At 39.7% G+C, this 12,646-nt stretch overlaps 1 protein-coding gene across 1 annotated transcript in view; it reads left to right on the top strand.

The window, feature by feature from the left end:
* Positions 1–12,646, top strand: part of NUP210 (nucleoporin 210) — a 57,600-nt gene that overhangs the window by 34,870 nt on the left and 10,084 nt on the right. Inside the window, exons 30-34 of the mRNA XM_072128135.1 lie at positions 1,569–1,743; positions 3,543–3,718; positions 4,191–4,411; positions 7,856–7,992; positions 9,930–10,053. Of these exons, the coding sequence (XP_071984236.1) occupies positions 1,569–1,743; positions 3,543–3,718; positions 4,191–4,411; positions 7,856–7,992; positions 9,930–10,053 (833 nt within the window). The remainder of the gene's footprint in view (positions 1–1,568; positions 1,744–3,542; positions 3,719–4,190; positions 4,412–7,855; positions 7,993–9,929; positions 10,054–12,646) is intronic.

The raw sequence follows: 12,646 nt of genomic DNA, 5'->3' as shown, positions 1-12,646 counted from the left end.
AAGTCTAATAATGAAGCGGAACACTGTCTGTAGTGTAGTGGCCTACCCAGCATAATGCAGAAAAGAATAAATGGAAGTGGCATCTGCAGTGAGCCAGCCAGGGTTTCTATAGCTTAACAGCAAGCAGAGATCTATACAATAGTGAGAAATTGATGCTCAAAGTCTATTGGAAAATTGTGTAACGTCTCATTATACAAACGGTAATATTTATTTGCTTAAATGGGAACTCTCCTTTTAATGGCGTTATGATGAAAATGTACATCCTAATATGTGGATGTGTCACAGGCTGCACTCTTTTCACAGAGAACGTGTCTGCCGTCACCAATGGAGGCACTTCAGACTCAAATCAGACTGGGGGCCCCTAAACGGTGGAGGCTCCTGTGGCTGTCATACAGCACTTTCTACCGCTTTCTAAAGTCATGAACTTGTTTGTAACGCCCTTGTCCAAAAAATGCCCATTCTATTAAAATATACAATTTCCCAATAAGGCAATGTGAAAAACATCCTATTATCCAATTTGCCACTTTTTAAACATTTTTAAAATTAAAGCGCTACTCCGCAGTTACCTTGCCCACAATAGTTTTGGCACAGCTACAGAGACCTTGACCGCAATTTCATTGATGCCTATATCATGCTGCTGGCTTCTTTTTAGCCGGAGATCCATCCTTGTACAAATATGAGTCTTACTTAAAGGGAACCTGTCCTCAAGAATGGGCACAATGAACCTTACTTGCCCCACCCCTGTGCCTTTGTTGAAAAGTGCAGTGCAGGTGTCTCACCTGTAAAATCGTGTCCCCAACTTTTCCTGCCTATGTTGTCTCCACCCCCTGATGATTGACTGAGCCCAGCACCATTTGACCCCACCCATCACCAGGGGTAGGGGGGAAGGGTGAAATGGTGAGAAGACCTACTGTTCCCCACATAGTGATCACTGCTAAATTCAATATGCACTGAGAGAGACAGCATTCTGGAAAGTAGACGAAGAGGGAAAGGCAGAGATTTGAAGAGACCCTGAGCTGTCCATTAAAAGAAGAACGCATAGTTCACTGGTAGCCTGGAGAAAACATTACTCTTTTATTCGGAAGTTGACTCATCTATACTCATTTGCATATCGGAAAAATGGCTGTAATTTAGGTACAGTGCCTCAGACATCAGCTAAGGGAACTGAGGCCAGAGGGGCTTCCCTGTGTATCTGGTGTGCTGACCCTCCCCTCTACTCCTCACTGACCTAACTGTAGCTTTGTCAAAACCTAAAGAGAAAGAAGAGAAAGGGTGTATAGAGCAGGCTTATGGGTGATGCTAGATTCTCTATTAAACTGTAGTTACAGGGTGGTGATGTGCACTGCACTGTAGCATGATATGCAGACTCATGAATGTATATTGGAAAAAATATTCGTTTTCAACTATTGCAGCTATGGAAAAAAAAAATTGAAAATTTTAAAGTTTGCTTAAAATTTGGTATCTAAATGCTCATAAGATAGAAATGCAAATAATAAAAAGAATGTGGCCTATAATAAATATATTTTTTTCCTCATGAATCCAGCATTTCATTTTTATTACTTGTACAGGGACCAAGCTACTATTGTTAATTACCGGATAGTGGATGGGAGAAACAAATCACCCGTGGTACATGTGGACAGCAATGGGCTACTGACCACCGGCTCTCTGACTGGTTTATCTACAATAGAAATCAATTCTCAGGAACCCTTTGGAATCAACCAAACCATTATTGTTTCGGTTAAGGTAATTTCCCGCTTACTTATCCCATCTCGAATATAAAACTATAGCTTTCAGATTTTTTAGCAGCCATATTTGTGACTTACATCAAAGATTCTTCACACATCCAGTGTTAGCAGCTTAATATAAAGGTGTATGGCGGTGCTTGTATATAACTGCTGAAAGGGGACATAAGTTATTGCCGAAATTGTATTAGTTTCTTGGCTCACTCTAAAATCCCATGCTGAGACTATTATTTATGGCCGGGGCTGTAGCTTTGATTGATTTACCTTGCAACAATAGAGCTGGAGCTGAATAAGCCCTGTAGGTTCATTAAAAGCCCATAGCATTGCCAGTCTGGATTAAAGTTGTGTCAAATTCAATGTCACTTGTCCCGAGAGTTGTGGGACAAGGCGTAGGTGGATCTGTTCTAGTGAAGGGGCTTAGATGTGTTTTATATGAATCTTCTTTCCTGATCGGATATAATATAGAAACTGTAAAATCTAGAGCTTATGTAAAATATTCATAACATTTGAAAAGTTCTAGTAAATCCCCCTTAGTGTATTTTTTTTTTTTGGGGGGGGGGGGGAATAATAAAACTCTAGGGGCGTTGCTTGGGTTTCAACTATGGGAATTTTAGCATTTCAAGAAAATCTGTAAGCAGATTTTACTTAATTAAACTACTAGCACTCTCAGGTAATGTATGACATATGTGAAATCTTACCCGTTTATCTGGAGAAAATCTTCTCCAAACTTCTGTGCAAATGAGCAGAAAAGAGTCTTATTTTACTGGAGATGAGTCAAGTTTATAGGCTGCAGGGCTGCTAGCTTTTGGTTTTATAGGAGCTGGAAACATGCTTCTGGTGTTATATTAAAGGGAACCTGTCACCAGGAGACCCATTTTTAGCACTCCCCCAGTCCCCACAGAGCATAGTACATACACTGCCAAAGTGTTTTTGTATAAAAAAAAAAATAGGTTTTACAGAAAAAAACATATGTTATATTGTACCTTTCATTAGCAGCTGCTGTGTGACTAGGCACTCGTCCACTGGGAGTGGCTGGAAAGGAGTAGTTTCCCCCCCACCTTTGGGAAACCGCTCCTCCATGTGTCATTTTCAAATATATAAAAACGCCCATCACTTGGCTTAGCGACGCCCCCTGCTCCTCTACAGCCAATCCCGAGTGTGGGGAGTTATTCATACATTTGAAAAGGACACATGGAGCAGTGGTTTCCCAAGGGTGGGGGGGGAAACTGCTTCTTTCCAGCCACTCCCAGGGGACGACTGCCTAGTCACACAGCACATGCTAATGAAAGGTACAATATAATCGTTTTAATGCATCCACCCCATTACCCCCACTGAAGTTTTCATAGAACCCGGAATTCTTTATACTATTCTAATTTCCATTTAGCAACTGATACATTCTCTGTAAGAGAAGCCTCAACCCATTTCCTGCATGTATAAGCTCTTAGTAGGGTGAAAGGACTGGGCTCAGTGAGAGCTTTCTCATTACTGATAGATATGAATCGGACATATAAAAATAAGTAAACGGAATGTATTGTTAATGCCTTATTACTGGTAATGTGTAGTAGAACATTGATGTTTGTAGAGCTTTTAGATGATTATTACAACTCTACTAGAGCAACACAGTTAGTTGAGGAGCTAAGTGGTGCCTTCAGGTTTTCCGTCGTGAATCCTTGCTGAGATGATTGACCTTTCACCATAAATGTAAAACTGACTTCTTCCGGATTTAGTGACAATGCCCTATTTTTTTTTTATTTTTTATTTTTGTTTTGTTTGTTTGTTTTTTTTTTTTTTAAATCACAGGTTTCCCCAATTTCCTACATGCGCATTGTGACTAGCCCAGCCATACACACTGGAAGCGGTCATTTATTGTCTGCAATCCCTCTCGGAGCTACGTTGCGTTTCTCAGCCCGTTTCCATGACAACACAGGAGAGATCTTCCACGCGCAGAATTCTATTCTCAACTTCGCAATTAACAGGTTTGTCGTCTCATTGACAAATATCTTGTATCCAAAAATCATAATGTCGTGTAACGTACATTTTCTAAATTGAAAATAAATAAATAAGGAGCCTTTATCTAAAACTGCATTAATCTACTAAAATAGTAAATAAATAAAATAGTTGTTGCAAGGTTAAAATTTAAAGGGGGCACTTAACCTAAATTGTAGTGGATGTGCTGCGGAGACTGCATACATGGGATGGGATTACTGGAAAGTAATGGAATTGTATACATGTAAAGGACTCAGCCGCTCGTGATGACTATTTTATCTCCTCTATTCCAGTTTGTAGAAGCTCATTCACAAATATGTAAATATTAGATTAGTAATGCATTTTGTAGCCACATGATGGCACTGTTGTGACATACAGGTCTATCACGCTAGTTGTATGACATTTTGATAATATATTATGTATTATTTATTATTTTTATTTCTTTTTGTTCTTGGGTTTCAGGGATGATTTTGTCCAGATTGTGAAAGGACCCGGAAATGACAGCTTTATCATGAGGGCAGTCAATGTTGGTTTTACTATATTCAGGGTATGGGATACAGAGAATCCTGGAATTTCAGACTATGTTCCTATACCCGTCGAGCAAAGCATTGATCCTGCTGTGAAGGAACAAGCAGTGGTTGGTGATATCATATGTTTTGCATGTCCAATAACTAGCCAGGAAGGTAAGAAACTATTATTTACTATGTATCTTATTATATAAACCGTAGGCAAATATAATGTAAATAAAAGTTTAGCAATTTTTGAAAATCAATTGCTTTGCTTTATTTTGCTTATAAACTTATTCCTATATGCAGAAAATCATTAAAGACAATAATTCCAGACCAAAATCAGTATTTTAGGTTTTCATTAGTGGGTAGTGTTGATGATATAGCATAACCTAATCTTTTTAGAGCCTCATCTCTTGATGTATTCATTTTATTCCACCCCCTAGCAAGCCCTACTTCTGCTCCCTTGTCACTTGTGTCGTATTAACCACTGACAAAGCGGCTGTGAAGTGACTTGCCCGTCAGGCGATTTCCCCTAGAGATAACGTCTTCCCTCCCCTTTCTTATACTTATCCCTTTTAATAATACATGGAGTTTCTAGGTTAACTTGTGGCTTCAGTCATGAAACCAATTTACGCAAATCAATATTAAGTGGGAATAACAAACTTTGAAATATACAGGCAGTCCCCGGGTTATGTGCAAGATAGGTTCTGTAGGTTTGTTCTTAAGTTGAATTTGTATGTAAGTCGGAACTGTATACTTTATAATTGTAACCCCAGTCAAAAAGTTTTTGGGTCTCTGTAACAATTGGATTTTAAAAATGTTGGATTGTCATCAGAACCAGGATTAACAATAAAGCTTCATTGCAGACACCTGTGATAACTGTTATAGCTGTTTATTATAGCCTAGGGCTAAAGTACAGTAAATTACCAAAATCCAGAGGTCCGTTTGTAACTAGTGGTCGTCTGCAAGTCAGGTGTTCTTATGTAGGGAATTGCCTGTATGTTAAAGAGTAATTCCTAGTTGTCGGGGGTTTAAAACAATTGACTACACTTTTCCTTTTCTCTATCTACATGCATTCTGTCTACTCCATAATGGCAGCACCAGCTATTGCAGCATCGTCCATGCACTGCTACTACTAGGTACATGGCTTGCATGTAGATGGAGCAATGCAGACACTGAAAGGAGCACCTGCATGAGCAGAGGTCCCATTTAAAGCAGCAAAGAGATTGCACAGGCAGTTTTTGCTCCTTATAAAAAATGTCTCTTGCGTGTAAATACGCATAAGACTTTCTCTCCTCTCACTTCTAGTTTTTCAGTGCTGCAGTGCACTGCACTTTTCCCTGGTGTAAAACTAGGTCTATCTGTATTCAGACTTTGAGAATTCTGGCTTACAGTACAATCTATAATGAAATACACTTGGAAAGTTCAGGCTCCACAATACATGGTGCAGAATTCAAAAGATGTAACTGCAAGCTGGTGAAGCATATTATGCTCCATGTGAACAGGGCTAAGAAAATATATTGCACTTGCCTTTTTGATACAGTAATGATAAATATGTAGCAGCCAGAAAAGTTGTGTAAGCAGCCAGGGAACATAATGTGCCAATGCTGAGAAGTTTTCCAAGTTCTCCTCTCTATTCTTGCACTCGTTTTGATAAATCTTCATTATTGTTTCGGCTGAAAAATTCGTATTTCACCTCTTATTTCTCAAGAGACCCTTTGGAAGATGAAAGTGAAAACTCCTCCACTTTCCTTTGCCGTTTTTTTTTATTTATTTCCCATTTTGGTCTTTGCGGTTTCAATAACAACTACAGGTCTTGACCAAAATCACAGTTCAGCAGCTGGATGTGATGGTATTTTCCCCCCACTTAAGCAGCATAAAATAAGCTGCTGTGCTTCAATGTGTCTGTTGAAGAATGTTTTCTTATAGGAAGTGTGGTCAGAATTCACACCTCCCAAACCACAGTAGGCCTGTATGCACAGTCTGCTACATTGCTTGATTAGTGGGTTTTGGTTAGAGGTAAAAGGTTTCTGGATTTAACCCATTCATTACTATGTGCTAATTGCACATATACTGCCATACTGTACTGTAGTTTAACCCTGTAACAAAAAATAGCACCCAAATTTAAAAGTTTTTTTGCCGTTTTGAAAAATCCAAAAAATTCTATACAAAGTGATCAGAAGGTCGTACAGCCCTGAAAAATGGTAGCATTGAAAGCTTCAGAAGTTGCAAGAAATGACACCACCCACAGCTCCTACACCAAAGTATGAAAAAGTTATTAGCGCCAGAAGATGGCAAAATCTAAAATAGAAATGAAAAAACAAAAGTCCTTAAAGGGTTAAAGTAGTAACTGTGGATATTGTACTTATCCCCTAGTACTGATTGGGGGTCATTTATCTTTAATCTAAAAATGAAAGATAAATATATCAAGTTTTCGTCTACAGTCTTGTCTCTTGTACAGTATCTGTTTAAATCAGGTTATGCACTTTCTTCACGTAACTTTGGGGATCCTGATGTTGCTGGTTCAGGCGTAAACGCTTCCTGTATTATGAAACTGCATGGACAGTACCACACTGTCTATTTATTGACTTTTAGCTTGCATATGATGGGAGGATAAGGACACTGTCCTCCCAGCAGGAATAGATAGTACCAGCTCTAGCTACCCTCTCTGCAAAAATGTTTAGATTTGTGTGTCACATTTTAGATGCAGATGTATTATCGCCATGCTGGGAGAAGTGGCTGCTGGTTAGCTTCTTTCATTCTTCTACGGGGAGAGCTGAATTAACAGTATAGTAACAGATCTAATAAATTGAGCTGAGGAAGGAGCTGCCAGGCTGACCCATATCCCTTTTGCTGTCTCTTTTTAAAACCTGTTTTAATCCTAGAATAGTCATGGCTAACCTGTAACTTGGGTGACAGATGGCACTCAGATTCTTCTCTGTGGGCACCCAGGTCTTTGCCTCCGCAAAAAATCCTGTCTGCAGGAAGAGCAAGGAGACTGGGTTGAATAATCGCTGGAGCTCCTCCTCTGGGCCTCACCATTCTTCCTGTTCAGAGGACCAGCAGCGCCATCGAGGGGGGGGGGGGGGTTGTGTGACTTTGTTTTGGTGGCTGTGAGTCACAGAAAAACCTTCCTCCTTTCCCAGGTGCAGGGAACTTGCTGTGCACACATGGCCGGATTATCATTCTGCGGGGGCCCGCAAAATTTGCCAAGGCTTTCAAACTTCTTGGCGGCCTTGCAGGGGACCATCAAGATGCCAATTCGGTTGTAAGCTGTGGTAGAGCAGTTAGTAAGTTGGCCCTTTGCAGTAAATAAGTAATACTTATAGTAATAATAATCTTAATTTATAAAGGGCCATCAAATTCGGGTTTTGTTTTTTCGTTTGGGCGCTCATTCTCAATGTTCACCATCACTGTCCTATTACATTGTAATGAGGAAAGCTTTAGAGATTGGAAGGTTTCCATTCAGAAGCTTGCAGAATTGTAAATGGAGCTCTAGATGGGAACACAGATTGCAAAAGTATTTCTGTAAAATATTTTGAACATGGAGTTTTTCTTCTTTTTTAAGGTGCTTTTCTAAATGTGATTAAAAATGCATAATGTTTTGTGTGTTAACAGGGCAGTCTGGGACATGGAGTTCTTCCTCTAGTGCAATTCTTCAAGTCGATCCAAGGTCTGGCGCTGCCTTAGCAAGAGAACCCGGACTTGTTACTGTGTATTATGAAATTCCTGGGTTGTTAAAAACGTATCGAGAGGTAATGAATCTTTTATAATAATAATTTACTAGTGTCATCAATGAAGAAGTTTTTTTTTTGTTATATAGTTTTTGATTTGGGAATTATAGAGGAGCACCACAAACCCTGGAGTTACAAGAAAAGGGCTTTTCTTTTTATGTAAAACGTATGTATTTACTGAGAAAGACTTGTCAGATGTTGTGGCAGGTCCTCAGATGCGTTGGGAAAGTTGACAGGTTCTGTTACAGTAAATGCTTTCATCTCCCATTAAACTCTTCCAGCTCTGGGTAATAATAGTATGTGATGGCATTTTGCTTTACTATAACAGTGCTGTGATGGCGCAGGTTTAAGCTGTGTCCATGCCAACATGGAATGGTGCCTGCTGTATTATACAGCTGATGCCCAGCTCTCACTGATGGAGTTGGAACTTGCTTTGGAGTTCATAGACTGCCATAGAGCCCAGCCGCCCACTACATAACTACCACCCCCTCCTAATCTGCCAAATACCAATACCATTCATTTATTCATGCTTTCTCTGTGTTTGTTTATAGACACTTATCTAACAGTATACTTGTGATTAGAGGGTGGTGTGTTCCTTCCTGGAAGGGGGGAATAAACAAAACATTTTTTTAAATGTACTTAATTGCAACTCTTATGATACCTGGCAGTGATCATAGGGAAAAAAATCATTGTTCTGCAAAATACAAGCCCTCGCACAGCTGATAAAGTAAAGGGATCATTTGAAAGCGGCAACAACAAAACAAAAATAGTAAACATAATTGTAGACCTAAAAATAACATGATTTTGATATCCATGTTATCCTACCCATTGCCTTTGCTTTTCTAAAAGGGACTTGGCTTGAAAAACAATTATTATATTTGACATTATATGTTCTCCGAAATAGAATTACAGCTTGTCCTACTGATGGCAAGACATAGAAATGTTAGCATTAGGGTAAATGGGGGAGAATTCTAAATAATTGCAGCATCGCTAATGGGTTAACTATAAACTGTACAGCATCTTTTCACCAAGGTCCCTAAAGCAAAGCTGTCGCCAGGAATTAGATTTTTAGCTGGTGAAAAGATTAAATAGCCTATGCGATGCTGATTTTTAAAACTCTGTAGTTGGTGTTCTGAATCAATTCAGTAGTTTCTAATAGTTTTGATTAACCGTGTCCCCAACAGCCTGTGAGTTCCAAGGAGGGGGGATGGGTCTCCTCATGCATTTTTCCTATTTTTCCCCTACCTGCTTAATGCACATGAGGGAGCTGGATGAGTGTGGAGGAGAGGAGACTGACACAAGCATAGACAGACTGCAGCTTCCCCCTCCACCAGGACTCACCACATGCTGCTGGCAGGGAGCCGGGTAATGTGAATTAAACTATTATAAACTGCTGAAATCATTCAGAATGCTGACATAGGCATTGTTAAAATCGACATATTGGGGGCTATTGGAACCTGTCACCAGCTAAAATCCCATGTACACAAAATGACTGTTATGTAAAGCAACTACACAAATGACTGTATAGCAATTTTTCATGACTATTTCGGTCTTGTCGTAAAGTACGGTAACTATTGAAATATGGTTTTCATAATCGTGATTCAGAGAAAGTATAACTGGATGATGATGTATCTGTGGTCACCACCAGCAGGAAAGCACATTTCTTATTCTAGTGTCTTGTGGACACTCCTGTCTGATGTGGCCACAGATCCACATAATCCAATTCTTTTAGCCATCTGCTTTATGTTTAGATTTGCCTCTATTTATTTGGAGAAATTACTACAATGGTATTGTAGCTATTCTATTTACTGCAGGTAGAGTCTCCGCATAGAAAATGTGACTGTATATACATGACTGTATTCATATATCTTTATGTATGTGAGCGCTTGGTGAGGCAATTCCTGCCATTACATGTATCCATCTTGTATTCACATTCTTATGTTTTGTGTCTTTTTCAGGTGTTAATACTTTCACCACAGAGAACACGAGTTGCAGATGTAAATGGAGAGAAAATCAATTTGCATTCTGCAAATATTCATAAATTCTTCGTTGAAATTGGGGAAAATGGGAACAATTTGAAAGGTAAATACAACAAATGGCTCTCTTACAATTTTCTGGATGGATGGCCTCTCTTAGCAGGCAGAGCAAACAATATTACTGAACGTCCCTGTCAGAGCCAAGTCTTTATTCTTGCTTACATTCCCCCTGCCTGGATAATTTCACATTCATTGTTTGTACTCAAAAGCTTTATTTATTTCTATGTTTTGCTAATTTATTGAGCACTGCAATTGTTTTATCACCAGTTTAGAATATTTTATAGTTTGGCTTTTCATTACTTATTTTGTGTCGGGTTTCTATTGCTTCAGAATTCCGAGAATAAAGAAGGGGGCGGCATTGGGCTTTTTAAATTTATTTAAGAATAATAGAAACTTGTATTCATCCCCTTCAAAACTACAAACCCATTTACAGAGCACTGATGGACACCATAAGGAGTCATTAGATCTGGTTTAAAACAGAAGCAATAATATTGCACTAGATCTAATGCTGGTCACGTATGCCGACAGAAGAGTGGAGATGAAGTGGTTGCAATGACAGTGAAGGAATTTGTGAAATCCTGTTGATAGGAGAAGAGAAAAAAAATCGATTTGCAGAAGTAAAATGTAGTATTTTGTTATTCTGCTTAGTTTTTGTTAAGGTTTGAAAATTGGAAAGCCTTTTCTTATGGGAAATTTATCGTGAATGTTTCACAGTTTTGCAACATCCTAGGCATTCATTTCGGGATATTGCCGGGATTGACTCAATCTGCGATGCTACATTTTTAAAAATCCACACAATTTGTCGCTACAGATTAGTTAGTTAAAATCTCAATCCATCTTGCAACTTTATTCTGCTAAAAAGTATCCACAAATTTAAATGGCAAACCCACAACCTTTTCTTTTATTTGTGAGTATAGTTGTAACAGATGTATCCACCCTTAAAGGGGTTGGCTACTAGTGAGAAACTTTAGCTGGGTAAATATAATAACCGTTTAGGGTCACCTATATTGTACTTGTCCTAGTAAAGTATCTCTGTAGCTCTTCCATGACTACAGCAAAACTTTACTAAGGTAAGTACTATATGGTTAGTCCTATAAGGGTCAAGTACATACAGTGGTAAAGTTTCTTTTTAATGGCCATCCCCTTTAAGAAGGTTGAATCTTCTTACACTGCATTTTTACACTGGGCCTTTTGAAAAAACTGATGTTACATCCAGACTAGACATAACTACCAGTCCTTACTTGGCCTCTATTGACAGTACTCTGGTACCCCTGTAAAAAATAAAAATGAGATGGTGCACCTGATCTTGTGGCCATACTGATGGTGCACAGAGATTTGTACATTCATAAAAGAAGATTTCTAGAGAAGACTATGCCGGAGGACATGTTTAGTTTATTTGGGACCCAGCATGTTAAACAATTCCCTTTTTATTTGTATACTTTATTATGATATTCCACTGTAATTCAGTATGAGCTGCATCTCTTCCCAGTTTTGTATTAGTCGTTTATTAAGAATAGACTAAAATTTCTGCATTCCATTTCTAAAGTAATTCTCCTTTTTATGAACACATTTCTCCCTTGACTTTAGAGAATGAGAACTACCCTTAGGGTGGCAGCATAATACACTGCATGACCTGCTTGATTTCCAGAAGGAGCTACAAGGGCATCAATTGTTGTTAATAATGTTGGCGTAATGATTCTTCAGATGTACAAGTCAGAATAACACACTGTGCCATTGCATTAATAGAGCCTGTTGTATAGCTGTATAAAGTATACCACTGTTAGGGCTTAATCACACAAGGGCTTTGGCTTCCCTGACTGGCACTATATGTCATGGCACCGGCAGTATTACTCAGAAATTGGTATCCAAAGGGCAATCCAACACCTCGAAATGACACACAAATCGATTGCGTAGCTTTCCTGTTATTCCAAATAGCAGGGGCCTTCCACCATTAACATCCAGGACCCCACTGTTATTGCTGACGTATTGATATAGAAACTGCTGATATTCTATGTTAATGTGGCCTTGTGAGTGCACCTTTAAAATGCCATATAGAGCACTAACCTTCCCATCCTGACTATGAGTGTTGGACATGACTCTGCAGCATTAGGACTCAATGTCCTGTCCTTTCCCTGCAGAGCGTTGCCTCTGGTCTATGAGGGAAGATGGAGAACTGATTATTTATGGGTGACCGTGGAGAACTGATTATTTATGGGTGACCATGACATGGGAGTCATTGGGGCACATTTACTTACCCGGTCCATTCGCGTTCCAGCGGCGGCTTCTCGGACGAGCGTTCGGGTCTTCCGGCGATTCATGAAGGTCCTGCGCCCGATGTCCACCAGGTGTCGCTGCTGCGCCGAGTTGCGTCGGAGTTTACTGATCTCTTCCTGGTGCATGTGAGTATGGCCTGTGCGACCAATTTTTTGTTTTAAATGCGGTGGTTTTTTCCGAATCCGTCGGGTTTTCGTTCAACCACGCCCCCCCCCCCCCAATTTCCGTCGCGTGCATGCTAGCGCCGATGCGCCACAATCCGATCGCGTGCGCCAAAAACCCAGGGCAATTCAGGGAAAATCGGCGCAATTCGGAAATATTCGGGTAACACGTCGGGAAAACGCGAATCGGGCCCTTTGTAAATG

Source organism: Engystomops pustulosus, chromosome 10 (genome assembly GCF_040894005.1).
Source record: "Engystomops pustulosus chromosome 10, aEngPut4.maternal, whole genome shotgun sequence".
Taxonomy (NCBI): domain Eukaryota; kingdom Metazoa; phylum Chordata; class Amphibia; order Anura; family Leptodactylidae; genus Engystomops; species Engystomops pustulosus.
This window is presented reverse-complemented; position numbering and strand designations above follow the sequence as displayed.